Source organism: Mus pahari, chromosome 21 (genome assembly GCF_900095145.1).
Source record: "Mus pahari chromosome 21, PAHARI_EIJ_v1.1, whole genome shotgun sequence".
NCBI classification, from domain to species: Eukaryota; Metazoa; Chordata; class Mammalia; order Rodentia; family Muridae; genus Mus; species Mus pahari.
In genome coordinates, this window is record NC_034610.1 from 3,585,253 (window position 1) to 3,604,402 (window position 19,150).

At 44.4% G+C, this 19,150-nt stretch overlaps 1 protein-coding gene across 1 annotated transcript in view; it reads left to right on the forward strand.

The window, feature by feature from the left end:
* The window catches only part of Fndc1 (fibronectin type III domain containing 1), a 66,945-nt gene that overhangs the window by 21,658 nt on the left and 26,137 nt on the right, over positions 1 to 19,150 (forward strand). The window contains exons 7-13 of the mRNA XM_029533182.1: positions 1,409 to 1,596; positions 2,625 to 2,732; positions 5,703 to 5,891; positions 7,561 to 9,948; positions 11,551 to 11,651; positions 14,641 to 14,752; positions 15,720 to 16,169. Of these exons, the coding sequence (XP_029389042.1) occupies positions 1,409 to 1,596; positions 2,625 to 2,732; positions 5,703 to 5,891; positions 7,561 to 9,948; positions 11,551 to 11,651; positions 14,641 to 14,752; positions 15,720 to 16,169 (3,536 nt within the window). The remainder of the gene's footprint in view (positions 1 to 1,408; positions 1,597 to 2,624; positions 2,733 to 5,702; positions 5,892 to 7,560; positions 9,949 to 11,550; positions 11,652 to 14,640; positions 14,753 to 15,719; positions 16,170 to 19,150) is intronic.

The window sequence follows — 19,150 nt, forward strand, 5'->3', positions numbered from 1 at the left end:
GTGGAACATACTTTGAAGTAAAAGAAATATAGTGCTCAGATTGTAAAAGTATATAAAGTGTGATCTTTCATCAGTACAGGACAGGCTTTCTGTTTGCTGGTGGGATGACACATGTTTTTACCTAAGGGCTTAGAAGAGTCACTGTGTCTCTCATCCATATACTCTCTCCCAATAGGAAGTGGTCCTGATTGCCTCTGGGCTTTGGTTTCCAACATCTTAGGAGAATCGAGAGGAAGCTAGACTCTCCTCAGAAGAACTGCTTTGTTCATAGTTGTGCCATGTCTTCAACTGATATCTTCTCCTGATTTACTAAATATAATGAATAACATATGTGTGCATGTGGATGTGTGTACTCATGTACATGTGCACACAGAAGCCAGAGGTCAACATTAAATGTTGTTCCTCAGGTATCCTCTGTCTTATTTTATTTATGGTCTTGAGAGAGGGTTCCTTGCTGGCCTGAAACTTGCCAAGTAGGCTAGGCTGGTTGGCTAGCAGGCCTCAGGAAACCCCTGTCTCTGCCTCTTCAGAACTAGCATTACAAACATAGACCACCATGCCAATTTTTAACATTTTTTTTTATGAATCAGAAGAGTCTTATTCATATACTGATCTTATACTTCATCTTGCAAGTACTATGTAGCTGAACTCTCTCGAGATCCCCAATAGAACATTCTTAATGCCTCAAATGCTTTCTACTGGGAAGAAGCCAGAAGGGAAAGCTGTATTAACAGGGGTCCAGTCTTCAGGGTTTGCTGCTCCTCAAATGTCCTGCTGTACGGGGTCTTTAAGAGTCAATACTTTGGTATTTCTCTCCCAGTGGATCTCACTGGAGTCTCCTCTCAGCTACTCTGTCCTGCTCCATTTCTGTCCTCTGTAGAGGATGTTCTATTTCGTGGCAGTAAGTCTACACAGGACCACATGTTTCCTGTTCTCCTGAGTCTGTAGAACATGTTCAACTAAGCATGAAATGAGGATTTTGGCTCTGTGTGGATGTGCATGTGTATGAGAGACAGGCAGAGAGAGAACCAGTTCTAGTTCTTGGTACCATCACATTCTTCAGCCTGTGTCACACACACATCACTGAGAAATTAGCTCTTTGTAAATTCTGATTCCCCCTTTACCCCTTCTCTTTGTCATCTCTGGTCTTTGGAACACTGGGACATTTTTAGTCTTGGACAGAAACACAGTCTATTTCTTGGCCTGTTTTCACACACACTTGCCAGGACCTTGGCTTCAGATTCTTAGAGTTAATGACATCGTTGAAAGTTTAGATTTTTCTACTCAAATCTCCCTGCTTGCTCTTAAGAATGACCACTTACGGGGAAAGATGATCAGCGATGACTGTGGAAGTCAATTGCAAAGACTCAGGCCCTCAGGATGACTGTCCTGTTGCATTTTCTCATAGACAGTACACTGTGCGTTACCGCGAGAAGGGAGAGTCAGCCAGGTGGGATTACAAGCAAGTCTCTAACAGGCGTGTCCTAGTGGACAGCCTCATCCCAGACACCGTGTATGAATTCGCAGTCCGGATTTCACAAGGTGAACGAGATGGCAAGTGGAGTGCATCCATCTTCCAGAGAACGCCGGAATCGGGTTAGTGTCTGAAATGGCCCTGGGGTTTCAGCTGAGGGTTGAAACGCCTAAACTGACAGTTCAAGCAGTACACACAGTCTTTAAAGTCTCACTAACTATAAGTCTTAGTAGTGCCGGGCAGTAGTGGTGCACGCCTTTAATCCCAGCACTTGGAGGCAGACACAGGTGGATTTCTGAGTTCAAGGCCAGCCTGGTCTACAGATTGAGTTCCAGGACAGCCAGGGCTATACAGAGAAAACCAAAATAATACAGAGAAAACCAAAATAATAATAATAATAATAATAATAATAATAATAATAATAATAACAATAATGTCTTAGTTTTAGTAGTAGTAGAGTTTGTATGTATAGTTAGATGTAGAGTTTGGGTTTAGAAGTATTAAATTGGGGGGTGGTGGTTAAGGAGCAGTTTTGTTTGGTTCATGCTTTGTACTCTGACATTTTTTCCCTACCAAAATGGTCTTCCGATATGCCAAACCCTTCAAGTTCCAGGGTGTAGCATACATACGTTGCTACTGTGGCCACAGATGTCCCTGGGTGGCTTAGCTTTTGTTGTATAATCTTCCCGAGAAGCCCTCTCCTGTAGCTAAGGCTGTCATCCAGTAACAGCTAGAACTACACCTTTGTGAGCTGCACTAGATTGGCTATGGCAGCGATGGCTTTTATCTCAGCCCCTGGAGCACAGAAGCAGGTGGATCTATGAGAGTCCAAGGCTAGCCTGGTTTACATATTGCCTTCTAGGCTAGCCAGGGCAATAGTGTGATGCCCTATCAACAAAACAATAATCAAAGTTGCAGATTTTGAACAAAAAAAAAAAAAAGGAATTCCTAAAAGCCTATTTCTAGATGTTTCTAAACTCGCTGCAGGGGCTGGTGCGAGCTACAAAAGTCACCTTACAAAAAGCTAGTGTAGACCCACCCCTCGTGTGTCACCAACACAAACACACCATCTCTTCAGTAGGCAGTGCATGAGGGGCCTGCCGGAGGTCATGTGGGCCTTGTGAAATGCTGATTCCCTGTCATCTTGTAGCTCCCACCACTGCACCTGAGAACCTGAGAGTCTGGCCAGTCAGCGGCAAGCCCACGGTTGTCACCGTATCCTGGGACGCATTGTCAGAGTCTGAGGGGAAAGTGAAAGGTGGGTGTCTCATCCTTACCCTCTGAGTGGCCTTTCTGGGTAATGCAACACTGGTGACTCTGACTGAAAAGCAGACTAAGGGCATGCATCGTGAATCAAACGAGATGCTACCCAGGGGACACGAAGGTGGATGAAGGTGGATGTTATCTGAAAGCTAAGCAGTCACCTGTCAGTTATTCTTGCCATCTTTCTGTAGGCACTATTGTCAGGACAGCCACGCTGGAGTTATTTTTAACTGCACCATGTGCTACTATAACTTTTATACCCCGTGCTAATTCTGGAGCTATCGTGCCTGTAAGATCCTGAAAAGAGAAGTCGGCAGGGGTCTGTCGGGACCATAAAGATCTTTAATGAGATTGTAAATGCTTTTAATGGGGCAAAAAAAAAAAAAGTTTACATTATGATTCCAGAACATGGATTTGTTTCCCTAAAGTTCAGCCTGTATTGATTCATTTGAGTCGAGGAAAGAAGAAAAAAATAGAAAAGAAAAAGGATTTCTGGAACTTTAAAAGAATAAAAGTAGAAGGAGATATGTACAGGTTGAAAGTAGTATGTTGGGGCTGCTAAATAAACACTTAAATCTTTTCATTTCAATCTTAAAGGGCTTTGAAAAGTTTCAGGAATCCGGACATTTTCCTGTTGGACTTTACCTGGCTTTGCCCACAAGTGTACCCCCATGGTATGAGAGATGGAATCTTTATTTAGAGAAAGGAATCTTTTTATTGTCATTAGGTTTGGGGGAGGCAAATTTAACTCCGGTATACCCAAAACCTATGAACACTTTGCTTAAGCTTGGAGAAACACAGACTGCCACTTCCAGTCTCCTGTGAGAAGAATCTCTTGGTGGGAACTATTGAATGGTTCAGTTTTTTTTGCATTCAACCGTGAGTTAATTTGGCTCACAGGTAGTGTGTCTTTTCAAAGGACAATGAGCTTCAGCAAGATAACTGGCATGGCACTCCCTGTACTTAATTCCCCCACCCCCACCCCCTTTTTTTTTTTTTTTTTTTTTTTAGAAAGAATGGAATTATTCTTCTAGCGTGTCCCCCTCTCGCACAGTAATGAGTCCAGAAACAGAAATGTACTTAGCTGGCCCCTTTAAGTCTTTTTTGTACCATAAGCTCCAACCCCTGTGTACTAAGACTGCAGTGCTGGAAGGAAGGACCGCATAAAAGGGAATAGAAACACCTGTTTGCCTGGTTAAATTCCCAGTCTCTGAAAATGGCAGGGACTGTCCATCTAGTGAATCTATCTCCATGCTATGTGGACTCATCCTCTTTCTGTCCCACCTCTTAGTTTAAATCTAATGCTGAAGGTCACAGGTCACCAGATAAATATCACCAGGAATAATGAAAGCTATTGAGTTCTTTGTTTAAAGATTTATTTACTTTATGTATGTGAGTACACTGTCTCTGTCTTCAGAAGAGGGCATCGGATCTCATTACAGATGGTTATGAGCCACCATGTGGTTGCTGGGAATTGAACTCAGGACCTCTGGAAGAGCAGTCAGTGCTCTTAACCGCTGAGCCATCTCTCCAGCCCCTGAGTTCTTATAAATGGAAGATTTACATAGCTTAGTTTCCATATGGGTATGATTGTGAGATTAAAATTCATAATTAATTAGAGGGTGTTTTCTAAGTCAGAGAAACATAAAGCATAGTAATAAGGTGCACATATTGATATGGTTAAATATTTCTGCAGATGTACTTCATCCATTATGCAATAGTAATGACAAGGTTTTGTAGCACGGGTTCTCAAAAGTAAGAATATTTCTGGTCACCTTAAAGGACTAGTTCTGTGAGCAAAGAGAGTTGTATTTCCCCAGCAGATGATTCAAAGGCACTTCTGGTTGAAAGATTTCTTTATTTAGTGTACCTTTTAAAGCTTAGAACTTAGGGAAAGGGAGGAATCCCCCCACCCCCAATACTCATGTGATTGCTTGATTTTTTTTCTGTAATTCAATTTTTTTTCCTGAGGCCATCCTCATATCAACTTGGTAAGATTTTTGAATCTTAAGTTTATTGATAGAATAGGCAAGGATAGTTATTTGTTGACTATTAAAGTCCCACTGTTGCATATATATATATATATATATATATATATATATATATATATATATATATGCATATATATGTGTGTGTGTTTCTAAATATATAGATACAACTTGCTTGGTACTGAGCACTTGGGAGAGGTAAGAAGGGGGATAAGGAAAGGAGGAAATGATGTACTTATATTTCATAAAAAACAAAATAGATAACAAGCTTAAAATATAAATAAATGTAAAATTTTACATGTAATAAAAGAAACAGTTCCTTATACTCGGCTGTTTGTAGTTTTCAAACGCCAAAGTCATTATGTGATTACAGAGAAGTCGACAAAGGATGGAAGCATTAGGGACTGCATTGCTCTATCAGTGAGTCTTCACAATTTTAAATACTGTGAACTATTCGTCTCAGCATAGGGTGGTTTCTGATTCTTACAAGAGTGAAGTTATATGCAAAACATGGCATTTTTCTGAGTTAACATACTAAAAGTCACTCCACGTGGTAAATGAAACTTGATGTGAGTGGTTTATTCAGAACCAGTTCCTGGGAGTCAGCACTTTTGGGGGTTCCTTGGTTTCTTACATTAGGGTATATTAAGGCCCGTATAGAAAATTTTTAAATAAGTGCAAAACAAACTAACATATTTGGTCAATTTTATAAAGATAACCACTCACCCCCTATGTGTGCTCCGTTTGCTTAAAATAGCAATTGTCAGCCTGGAACTTAACTCTCAGGGGGCTCTAATGAGTTCGAGCTCGCCTTGTGCCCCGTTCTTCTGCTGCAGCTGTTGGCCAGGTGTGCATCGCTGGGGTGTCAGCTTCAGCGGTGTGTGTCTTAACTCATCGTGTGTGTACGATCCATCTGTCTGCTGGGTACAGAACCGTTTTCATTTTCTTCCTTCCAACCATCTGCCAAATCATTTCAGAATACATTCTTTCATATGCCCCGGCTCTCAAACCGTTTGGAGCAAAGTCCCTCACCTTCTCTGGACACACTACTTCTGCCCTCGTGGACGGCCTGGAGCCTGGGGAACGTTATCTGTTCAAAATCCGGGCCACAAACAGGAGAGGCCTGGGGCCACACTCCAAAGCCTTCATTGTCGCTATACCAACAAGTAAGCATCTTGCATTCATGCTTTCCCTCTTCCCGCCCCACCCCTTCATGCTTTTCTTCTTCCTGCCCCGCCCCTTCACACTTTCCCTCACCTCCCCCGCCCAGCCCCCCAACCCTATGCCTGCTATTTGTTTTGTGTTTCTTTAAATCATGCTTCTAGGTTTAGAAATGCTCAGTTGATGGTTTTACAGTGCTGAGTTTGCACAATTATTTTCAAAATATTCCGTAGACCCCTTGGAAATCAGTTTTCCAAAGATTAAAATATTACTCCTGATTGCTATTAATAATTATTTACAGTATAATCAACATGTCAATTATATGATTACTTTGGTTTTAGTATTTAATTTGGGGCCTAGGAAGAAAATATATAAACACTTTTATAAGGGTAATTTGACATCTTAGCTGTTAGCCCCTGCTTCAGTCATTGAAAGGTGTTCACTTGGTCCTCTGTTATTTTGGAATGCCACATTATTCAGAATACCTTTAACTGTTTGGTTTGTCTGATCAGTATTAAAACCAACAAACTGATGACGATCCAGAGATGGGGCGGACTGTGTGTGGACCATGCTTCTTTTATTGCTTCCATTTGTTTTAGATATGCACAGCTCTTGCCTCCACTGTCTGCTGTGAAGGCCCACAGTTTCATGTTGGAAGACACACTGGAAAAGATGTTTGTTCCCTCTAGAGCCTCCCGTTGCTATATAAACACCCTTCCAATACAACAGTCTCTTCCTTCACTCAGTTCTGCTCCCACAACAGAGTGAACGACAGGCTATGTTTAAGATACTATTTTGCGGACTGGAGGTTCTGTTTTCAAGCCTTATTTGGGGGATACAAATGTATCGGTTTTGAAAGAAACTTTAAGCCAGAGAGAGGAAGCGAGCGAGAGTAAGTTTGGGGGGGGGGGCAGGGATTCTTTGTGGTGCTTCAGGGTTTAAAGGTTGGTGCTCACTCCAGTCACCTGCAAGTTCCATACACTATTGTGTTAACTTTGCGTGTCGGTCACTGGACATTAAGACCAGCCATCCTACACACTGGCAATGTACCAATAATTAGTGTAAGAAAGGCCCACTTAGGATCTTGCACGTACAAAACCAGTGACTCATAGTCATTCTTTAGTATTTTGGGGTTGGTTCCAATCCCGCCAAGGATGCCACCTCTGCAGAGCCTCCTTTTTATGAAGTTGCCATACACCCCACCCCACATTTCCTCATACACTTTAAATCACCCCTAGCTTACTTACACACCAGTGCAGTAGAAATGCAAATGCTGTTTAAACACTGTGTTATTTAGGGGAAAATGAGTATATACATGGTCAGTACAGACATTTTCCCTCCAAACGTTTTCTAGGCAAGATTGGCTGAACCTGTAGCTGCAGACTCCATGGATACAGAGGGCTGACTGTATCTAAGCACTCATTCCAGAATTTCTTCAAATGAGAAACTGAGACATCTCCTGATTCAATCCACACATATGTTCTAGAAGTTTATAGTAAAATATAACTCTTTTAAAAGAATGTTGTAATTGGGAATGTGAATATTTAATGTTCTAAGGACTTAAAAGTGATCAACTGTCATGAACAATTTGGAACACATCCACATCAGATGGTGGTTACTCTTAATCTCCTCTGATGTCCATCCTTTAATGTTCTACAACCTCTGATGTTTCAGCCAGTTCTACTGAGGCCAGTGCCCAGCCAAATGGGAGAGACAGCAGCGGGAAACCTGAGAAACTGCAGCACCCTTCTTCCCCAGCTCCCAAAGTTGCAGCTTCCTCAGAACACACACCGTCAGCCAAAAATGTCAAGGATGCTCTCTTCGACTTAAAGAACAAAATCCGAACTAATGGCGTGGTACCTGGGAAAATCCAGCTTCACTCTAAAATGGGAGAGCTGGACCCACAGTCCACAGAAGTCACTGGCGAGGAGGAACTGGATTCCCTTGAAGATCCTCGTTCATCACGATTGGAGACCCTAAACCTGAAGCAACCCTTGAGGGTACCAAATAGATCTGGTCATGGGGTTCTGGCTCCTGGGAGGACTCCAGCCAGGACTGGCCTGCCGGTGCTGCCCCACAAGGAAGCGATGGACAGGCGTGGCCCCTCCCTGGACCCCCATCTTCGTCCAAGGGTTGAACCTTCAGCTTCTTCAGCCTACCACCAGCTCAGCTCTATAGACAATGATCCTGTGGACCAAAATGAGTATGATCAAGCTGCCTCTTCCCCATCATCTCCCAAGAATACAGCCAGGTCCAGGCCAACTTCTGTCCCTAGCCGCCATGCGGCTTCTAACATGCTCAGAGACAAAAGCCGGGTGCGCCCGGGTGCAAAGGCATCATCATCATCATCTGCATCGAGACAGTCCCATTCTTCCACCAGCGAGGAAGATTCCAGTGCTGCAGCCCAACCCCGGAGACATTTCCCACTGCAGGGAGGATCCTCTCGATCCACACTTTCTAGGGACCGCCAGGATGCCCATACCTCTAGTTCCCATAAGCCTTCCCAAACTGTCAGCTCTTCTCATCCCTCTGCCCTAACAGAGGGCTCTGAGGAAGAGGACACTTCTGTTGGTGGGGCGGATATTGACAGAGCTGCAGAAGTCACCAGAAGGCGAGCTGAGGCCACTGCTCAGATCCAACAGACCCGGCCTGCCTTGGGACACTTTAGTTTGATACGGAATAAGCCCTTCCCAGCTCACAGCAGAAATCCAAACAGATTCCCCAGACTCCGCGGACCAAGGCTTCAGCCCTCTAGGTCTCCTCAGTCTACCTCAGCCTCTAAAGTCCTCACCAGTGCTCCTTCACTGCCAGCATCCCACACTAGGCCTGGCTCTGATGTCTATGGAGATGTTGAGGATGAAGAGCCACTTCCAGCCACCGTGGTCAATGATCGTACACCTTCCTCTTCCAGGCACCCAATCTCTGGGGGCTCAGACACTCTGAGAAGAGGCCCCCACAGAGGGGCCAGCTTGTACCGGAAGGAACCCATCCCAGAAAATTCCAAAGCTGCTGGAGCGGATGTACATCCAGGGGGCAAACCCCCTCTGTCCTCCAAGGCTGAGGGCTTTCAACTGAGCACGGATGAGGGTGCTCCTCAAACACCACCATCATCCACCAGCCGCCAGCTGTCCCCTGCTAGACATCCAGCCTCGAGATCACAGCCCTCCCCTGGGTCCACTGTTCCCAGAAGAATGGCACCAGGTCACAGCTCAGAGCTCTCTAGTTCTCAGAGCAAGGATCGGTCACTTTCCCAGCCCAAGTTGTCTCTTGCTCACACAGGGCCTGACCGCCTGCATGCAGCAAACCCCCGTGGGGTACTCCCCTCAGCTCCGCAGAATCAGAATGAGGGTTCCCAGAGCAGCTACGAGGACAACAGCACTGAAATTGAAGGCCCAGACACTCACTCCGCTCGTGCCAAGGATACCACCCCATCCATTCTCAAACCTCAGCAGATGGGCTCCCAGTCAGGGATCAGTGGCAACAGACCTCAGACCAACCATGCAGGAGCCTCTGAGAGACCCATCCGGCCTGGCAGCACCCACCCACGGGCCCAGGTTCCTGGCAGGGCTGGGGTCCAGGCCATACCAGGGAAGACGATCTTGCCTTCCAAGCATCCTCTACCACCTGAATCTCAGCAATCAGTCTTCGCTGAGGAGGAAGAGGAAAATGAAGGAATTTTAAAAGGCAAGGAAGCCTCTCTGTCTACCTCAGTTAAAAAGTGGCCTTCTTCCTCTTCCCCCCGGGACAACAAATATGCAGACAGGAACCTTGACAAAGACAAGGCTGCCATTGGGCAACTTGTGCAGGAAGAAAACACCATCCCTGGAAGGCGATCACCAGGCAGCCCCCCAGTAGCCTCACACCCACCTACCCGGTACCAGCCTCGAAACCCTGCCACAGCAAGTCCCATCGTAAGCACACACTCCTGGCCAAGGTATACCACCCGGGCCCCTTCCGCCTACTCCTCCACGACACCAATGCTCTCCTTGCGGCAGCGGATGCAGCGTAGGTTCCGGACGCCCGTCTCACGCCAGCCTCCACCGAGACCCGTGCTTACACCAGGTAACTGGTTCTCGCCTCTGCAACCCAACTTTTTATATTTCTTTTTTAAAAAGTGCTTAGTGATTGTCACAATTTCTGAAAGTGTTTTTTGTTTGCTTGTTTTTTAAGTCTATTCTGTGTTACTAAGCACCCACCATAACCAGGCACGGACATTATGCCAACTTCCTTGCTCAGTTGTATGTGGGGGTAGGGGATGGCTTACACTGTGGCCTCTGCTTTTCTGATGAGTTTGACCTTCAGAGACCAGAGTTGCCAGTTTCAAGTCATGTTACTGGGAGATGTCTGAACTAGAGTTGAGTTCCTAACTTGAAACCCACTCTCCCATCACCCTCCAAACTGCCCCTTCATCTGTAAAAATGGGCCATAGCCAGATGGTATCTTTAGTTTTCCACTTGGCAGAATATACTTTAGGAACTAATAGAAATAATATGTGTATGCATGTGTGAATATATATGTATTATATTTCATATGCGTATATGTGTATACCTGTGAATATATATATCAATTTGTCTTCTGCTTGTTCCATATGTAATATGGATATGTATGTATTGGTTATTCACATATTTAAGGAATCAACAGTAATAACATATGTGCATATGTATTGCACCTTGCACTTATCTTGCATGTTGCTGGGGTTTCTTAGAATATCTTCAACAAATGTATTAGAATCGGTGATATTGGTTGGTTGGTTGATTGATTCATTCATTCATTCATTCATTCATTCAAGACAGTGCCTCACTCTGTATTCCAGACTATATACAGCCCGAGCTGCCCGCAAACTTAAGACAGTTCTCTTGCTTTAGCCCCTTGAATGCTAAGACTGCAGCTTGAATCACCATACCTGGCAGCATTTGATAATTTGCTTGATGCATTGTCTCATGCTGGGATAGTTTTTCCACTTCGACTTTTTAAAGCGATGACTACATTAATAGATGTCATGCTCACCAGTCTCTTGCATGTAGTAGAACCCAGCACATGATTGCTCTCTAAGGGAAGCAGTGAGGTAGGTCTGACCAGCAGAACCCCAACACTTACTCCTGAAGTGAGGCTGGACCACAGAGACTCCCAGGTGAGGACAAAGGCCAACTATCCCATAGAAGAGCCCATAAGGAACAACTCAGTAAATAAGTCTCAAACTGTGCTGTGCTGTGCTGTGCTGTGCTGTGAGAACACTATATGGCTACTCAGCCACTGAGACCTGGATGGGAGTCAGCTGGAACTAGCTGTCCTGTTTGATGGATTTTAAACTACGTCAGAGTTTGTCTTCATCATTCCAGTGCCTTCCCATGCTTCCAATGTCCATGTGAAAATGAAACTAGACCTACTAAGGTCTTAACTTCATGTCCTAAGATACTTATGAGGCACATTCTCCATCCCTCGGCACTGTCAGACTGTCACTTGACTGTCCTGTAGACATCACTGTCATGAAGAAGTCACATTGTGAGTTTATTATCTAACACATAGATGCTATTGGCTGAAATTCTGTTTTGTATTTGTTGGAAATGAAGTGTTTGCACTTTCAGGGTGATGAAGTCAATAGTCCGGGGAGGTTTAATTTACCAGGAACTTATTTTTTCTTCTTCTCTTTTCTCTGCTTTGTAGGTTATAATGGAAGGGCAAATGTTGGTGAGAACATACCTCCTGGTAGTATTGGAAAACCAAACGGACAGAGAATTATCAATGGTCCTCAAGGAACAAAGTGGGTAGGGTAAACTTTGTTCCTGGTGGGAAGAGAAAAGCCGTGGATACTGTGTGCCAAAAATCAAGCTGGCTGCTATTCCCCTCCTTCCCCTTCCCCTTCCCCTTCCCCCTCCTCTCCCCTCCCTTCCTCTGCCTCCCCTCCCTCTTCTCCCTTCTCTCCCCTGCTCTCCTCTTCCCTCTCCTCTTCTCTCTCCTATCTTCTCCTCTCCCTTCCCTTCCCTTCCCCTGTCTCCCCTCTCCTCACATTTCCTTTTCCTCCCCTCCTCTCTCCTTTACCCTCTCCTCCCCTGCTCTCCCCTCCCCTATCTTAGTGTGTCCCAGCCAGCCTCAAATGTGGGCTCCTCCTTATTCACAGCCTTTCTGGCACTGGATTCATAGATGTGAATCAGGATCTCATCCCATCTATCTAAGAACTTCATAGCTTAAGAAAGAGGAAAAGGCACATGTTTCTACTTGGTAAACTGAGGCAGCAAATGTGATGGCCGCTCCACAATAGAAACTTTTTCTTTTCTTCATCATTAGTTTTAACTACCTGTGTACAGGGTACTTGAATATAATTACTTTCGATGTCTAGAAAGTCTTTGGTTCTCCCAAGTAACTGTCTTGTTCCTTGAAGCTGATCAGTGAGGCTTGGGCTTGGGAAACCTCACAGTGAGGTTTTTCTATTTGTCTTGACTGACAGGAAAATAAGATGAATGTGTGGCCCCACCACAGCAATTACCTGGAGCCTATAGAATTTTTTTTTACATTCTTCTCTGTATTTAATTTTAATTTTTAGCTCAGTGTACAGTTAGCTATTATATGTTGTAGTTACTAGCTTTACTACCTGGCCTCTTTTTTCCCAGAATAACAACTCCGAGACTTAATTATTTATGAATAAATGCTTTGGCTCATTCTCTGACTAGCTTGTAACTTATCTAACTCATTTATGCCATTCTGTGCCTTTATGTCACATGCCCTCAGCTTTATGTAGCCAACTTCATCCAACTTCCTCAGAGCCTGGAGCAAATGCCTTTTGACTCTTTTCCCAGAATCCCATCTCTCTCTGTGCTGGAAGTCCCACCTTCTATTTCCTGCCTCAGCTCATTGGCCAGTCAGCTTTTTATTGACAAGTGATGCTTCCACACAGCGCATAAGAGATCCTCTCTGTAATATGTATTTTCTGTTAGTTGTTTCAAATCATTTGTAAAAGAAATAGTAAAACCAAGAACAAAAACTCTAAACCAGATAGATCATTTTATCAGATAATCTTTTGAATCTGACCCATATCTGATTAAAATTGAAAATGTGCCATGGTACTTTTTGCTTAGACAAAGGATATGCTAAATTCCTGCCTGGGGCTAAAATAAATGTTTAGGAGATTTTTGTGGGTTCAGTGCAGAGAATAGAAAACAATATTCAAGGCCTGAAATTATTCTTTGAAAGAATAAAAAAAAAATTCCACTGTAGAATTACCAGTCAAGATTTCTATTTACAATGAAAAGGTTTAAAAAATAAACTGAGAGTCTCTGAAATTTTTTGTCATATATTATCTATGCAGATCAAAACAGAATTTACTTTATAAATCTTTCTGAATTGAAAAGGCTTCCTTGCCTGGCCTCAGTGGGGGAGGATGGGCCTAACCCTGCAGAGACTCGATGTGCTAGGGTCTGGGGACACCCCGGGGGCCACACCCTCTCAGAGGAGAAGGAGAAGGAGGGATGGGTGTAGGGTCTCTGTGAGGGGGATAGCATTTGGGATGTGAAAAATTAATTAATTAAAAAAAGAAAAAAGAAAAGGTCTTGACAACAACATTTCATAGCCAAAATGCTGAGAGGTGATTGGAGCTGATTTTGAGAGTAGGATCTATAATTATAAATGGCTTATGTTTGGTGTCAGAGCAGGACTTCTTTCATATTGTGGTTATGTAGAGAGACAGGATTTCAGATGTTCCTCAGTGTGGGATCACTGTAAGCCTGTCAGGCCAATGTGTATCTGAAAAGTCACTAATGGATGTGGGCTGTTAGTACAGGACCACACTTAAGGGACTGTCAGGGAAGATGTGAGCTCTTCCTCAGAGGGAAAAGAATGAAATTTTCAAGTTTTATAATTTCTTAGAACAGGATGTTTCTCTATGCATTCTATATTTCTACTATTTCTATAAGTTAAAAAGTAGTTCAATAATCAAAATTTAACTTATTTTTTAACATAAATGACACAATGAAAATTTTCATATTTTTAAGCAACTGTGATATCTGTCAATCATTAAAGTATTTCAGAAAGACAAGGAACGGAAACAAATGTTCTTTGCTCTAAACTGGTTCTCAGGAGTGACCCCCTTGGTGGCCATTTGGGTGATATGTCAGGAGTGACCCCTTGGTGACCGTTTGGGTGATATGTCAAGAGTGACCCCTTGGTGACCGTTTGGGTGATATGTCAAGAGTGACCCTTTGGTGACTGTTTGGGTGATAATGTCAGGAGTGACCCCCTTGGTGACTGTTTGGGTGATATGTTTTCAGAACACGTGTCTCTGACGGTTTCAAGCTTGTGTACAAAATGCATTTTTTTTCTAAGTAATCAGTCCTGTTGCCTGGGTATGCATCAATTTAGATCAATATATATGAGATTCCTATATTCCTCTATTGGTGGCTGATGGGCCATTATTTACTTAAGCTCTTCTGTCTGTTGATGGATCCTTGGGTTGGTTCCTGGTTTTGACATCAGATATGATATACTTAACTGGGAAAAATACTTTGAATGTTTTTTGCATATTTGATAAGCAAAAAAGTGTATGAACGATGTAGGTAAGCCATGTGATACGGTGAAAGCCATCCAATACGAGGTACTATTGTGCCTAATGATGGAGGCCTCGCACAGCTTAGCAACAAGAGTGTTTCCCTCTCACGCCTGAGCTTCTTCCCGTGGCTGCTCACATGTCTGCACACATAGTTAGAGATGCGAACATTTTGAGGGATCCCTGGCACATCGTTCCATCCGTGTTGTCTGGTTTAGGTTGTAGACCTGGATCGCGGCTTGGTGTTGAATGCAGAAGGGCGGTACCTGCAAGACTCACATGGCAACCCTCTCCGGGTGAGACTCGGGGGAGATGGTCGCACCATCGTGGGTGAGTGAGACTGGTTCCTAGGAACCAAAGCCGCATGAGCTGTGGAATAGGTTTGGTCCTCACCAGGCCCCTCCTTTCTAATGGTTGCCAGTGGCTCTGTTCCTGTTAGCCATGTAGGAAGAAAGTCCCCCAAAGGGACCAGAACACAACATTTGCCTCATGGTTTTAGTCACCCTATTTATTTAGAATCCCCTCCTAGAAATGTGTAATCTAGTTTGTTCCTGAGCTTAACCATTTAGAGCACAGGCCAGAAAACTACAGCCCACAGATCAACTCCTGTGCAGCCTGTTTTTGCAAGGCCTATGAGCCCAGAATAGTTCTTACATCTTAAAAATGATTCTTTTCCCACTGCAGAAGAACAATGTCTGTCTTGTGACATGTGGTAAACTCATACAAAATTCACATTTCAGCGTGCACGCGCGCGCGCGCACACACACACACACACACACACACAGGCATTATTGGAACATGGGAGCATTTATTTAGGTAGCCCATCTATTCTGTATTGTTTATGCACTGTCTAGAGTATGTTTTGCCTTACAAGGGCTGAGTTGAACAGCTCTATCTGCCCTGTAAAGTTTAAAATATGTACCCTCTGGCCTTTTGTGAGAAATGCTTGCTGTTCTGGCCCAACCTAACATGCTCTCCTCTAGAAGTTAAAATAAAGAGCAAAGAACCACCTCCCTTAGCAGACAGGGAGTTTTCTCTGGTAACAGCACATCCTGACATGAGAGTTTCTATGGTTCTATAAAAGGGGTGGGGGATGATGGACAATGTCCTAAACCCATCTATTCTGGATAGCAGCCGATAATACCACTTCAGACACATGCATCCCCAGTTACTCCTCTGCCATTTGCTGGTTAAAGCATAGGTATATGTCAGCTCCGAGAAGACACATTCTCATTGCGCTTCCTGACCTCTGGATTGTTTCACTTCGCTATATATCTCTCCCTTGGTTTTATTTCAGATCTGGGAGGAACCCCTATGGTGAGTCCTGATGGCCTCCCCCTCTTTGGGCAGGGGAGACATGGCAAACCTGTGGCCAGTGCCCAGGATAAACCCATCTTGAGTCTCGGAGGGAAGCCCTTAGTGGGCTTGGAGGTGATCAAAACCACCACCTACCCTCCTACCACAACCATGCCTCCAACCACAACAACCACCACTGTGCCGACCACCACAACCCGGCTGCCTACAACCACAACCACCACCACCCGCCGGACCACCACCCGCCGCACAACCACTACCAGGCGTCCCACAACTACAATTCGAGCTACTCGCAGGACAACGACCACTACCACCACTCCAGAACCTACCACCCCTTCTCCTACTTGTCCCCCTGGGACCCTGGAACACCAGGATGAAGCCGGCAACCTTATAATGGGCTCAAATGGGATCCCAGAGTGCTACCCCGAGGAAGGTAACCAGCTTCGTTCTAATGTAGGCAACTTACTTACCTAATATACTGCAAGACAGAGATAGGTCTCGGAGCCCGGCAGAAAAGGGTAAGTGCTGCCTAGGGCAGAATGGCAGCCAAACAGAGGCATCTTGAATCAAGGCTGTCAGATTCACTCAATAAGAAATATGGCATGAGATATACCTATACACACAGGTTATCATTAAAATTCAGCGTATTTGTTTATCTAACAACTGAAATAGTATTATTGGTTCAGGTTATGTTTCCCAAGGAATTCTACTGCATATTGTTGGTATGTCTCTGTGTATATACATGCGTAAGAAAGAGAGAACGAGAGAGTGAGAGCAAGAGATGGAGCGAGAGGGAGAGAGGAAGAAGTGTTGGTAGGTCAGTTCTGAGTTGGTGCGATTTAACAGGTCAGATGGGTTTCTGACTTGGTGGCCCATTAGATAACAATCTTCCGTGAGCTCCAGGAAAGCTGTCAGTGCACTGGGCAGCGAAGCGCCCTGCGATCAGCTTTCCATGTGGAGACAGCCAGTGTCAAGTGGTGAGGCTTCTCCTGAGAGTATGGAGTTTCCATCGGATAAAACCAGACGTCTCCCGCTTCACCACGCTGATCCGGGCTCTCCAGTCACTCCTTCCATCTGTCTGTCTTCCCACCGATGGTCCAGGTCACAGTAGAATGGCGCGTCATCATCCCGTTCAGATTACTGTGGACAGAGCTCTGCCTCTGACACGCAAGAGACAGAGTCCCGCTAGGCTCACGTAGGCTGTAAAGCCTGTGTATCTTAGTCTAACACAGGCTGAAGACCCTTCCTCTCTGCAAGCCTAGAATTCCTGCAGAGCATCACTGTGAATGACCAGCCTTGACGAATCTGACATTAACACTGTGTTCAGAATGAGGAGCCACTTCCAAGGCATTGTTTGCATGGAAAGTCGAAATATTAATGGGAAAACTTGACATCTTAAAGGCCCACAGCAGAGAGCAAAGAGGTGCAGACCGAGGGGGAGAGAGAGTCACTGGCGAGAGAAGTCTTATAATGACCACTCAGTGAGTACAACTCTGAATGGTTTTTCTTTCTCTCTCTCTCTTTTTTAAACATTTGTTTGTTTATTTGTTTATTGTGGTAAGAGGTGTTGGAGTATGCATATAGAGGTTGAAAGATAACCTGTGAGAGTCAATTCTCTACCATGTGGGTTCCAGGGATAGAACTCTGGTCACTAAGCTTGGTGACAAGTGCCTTTACCTGCCGAGCTGTCTCCCTGGTCCCGGATTTATCTTTGACTTTCTAGTAGTATTTGAATGACTTCTTCCTTCTACCTGCACTGATACATTTGTTTCTGGAAGTAGAGATGTAACTACGGCAGATAACTTTGTAACAGTTGGTTGTAAACAAAGGGGTTTGTAAGGCCCAGGGTTTGATTTCCATCTCTGCTGTTTTGGACTTCCCTTGGGCTGCATCTTAAAGGCCCCGCAGTGTAGTCGTTCATTGATACTTTCCTATTGCAGACTTTAATTTGGCATGAAACCCAATAGATCTCCTCAGCATTTCTGTCAATGCTTTTTTTTTCCTTCAACCACAATGCAGAGTGTTCATTTTACTTGCATCCCCTCTTCTGTCTCCTTGATCCAACCCAAAGGCTAATATGCCTTTCGGCAGCATTTTGAAATCAAGAACAAAAAAACAGAGTCTGGCACAAAATTAAATTTAGTGAGAGTGGCACATCTCCCTGCCATGTTTAACGGACTCTGCGTTAGCCTTGAAATCCTTCAGTGCGTTTAGCATTCTCTATCAGCTGTCCCTAAATCTTGAATGTTTTCTTTCCTGCTTTCATTACAGTTGTAGTTACTTTGTACTTTAATTTAAAACACTTTCACACACACACACACACACACACACACACACAAAGATGTGTAAAACACTTTCACAGAGGTGTGGTTGATGTATAAGGAGCTGTGCATATTTAATCTACAGTCTGAGGAGCTTAGGAATGAGACGACTCATAAACATATCCCAACATCAGGACCACAGACATATACATCACCCCTCAGAGTCCTCAGCTTCCCCCCCCCCCCGTGTTTATTCTTTTTCTCTCCCATTTCATGTCTTGCGGAGTTGCTGTTTTTCTCTGTGTCACGAGTATGGTCCACTGGCTAACACCCATATGTTATTACTTTCTGAGTTTCTTACAGTAGGTTCCAGTGGCTTTCTGTCCACTTGCTTCCAGTTTAACATATCATTATCCACTATGACCATGAACCAGCCACAGTGCCTACTTCTTGTGTAGAAACTTAGCTGCAAAGATGGCTTGAGGTTTGAAAAGAGTCAGATTGCTCTAGGAAAGCCTGCTCAGCAACTCTGTAACACACTTATAACATGTAACAGTTCTTTGTCAGTTGAGCACCTTGTCATGGTCTTGGTTGCAGAATGCTCCATTAATATTGCAATGGCACTTAGAAAAGAGATGGTCCCAGTAAAGCCCCAGCATCAGGGGAGGAAGACCTGTTCCTGGTCTTCCCTACAAAACCACAGAACCTCCTGGGTCTCATCCCTAGTGGTGCTTTTCACCTTCCTGTTCCCTTAGCACAACCTCCTTTGTTGTGCTAAGTAGAGTTCAATCCTGAATATGCACTCGCTGTGTATATACTGTGGCTCCCTCTGTATGCAGCTAAAACTATCCAGACAGCATCCTGGCTGTGGCACCCCTCAGCCTAGGAACTGGAGTGTTCATTGCTACAATAGTTATGACTTGGAACCTGTGCTGGTGGTAGTAAAAAAATATCCATGAGGGGTCTTTCCAGTCCTCTCTCCTCACCCTACTCCAGCTGGCCATTGGACATCCCATTCCATTTGTAAAGTCCTGGTGTTTTGTTCCAGTGTTCCAGCTTTAAAAGCATCTTTTCAAACATGCAACTCTTGGCTCCCTTGGTTAAGACATGTCTCCTCCTTTCCTGTGAAAATTGCTTCCAAGAAATGTTCTAG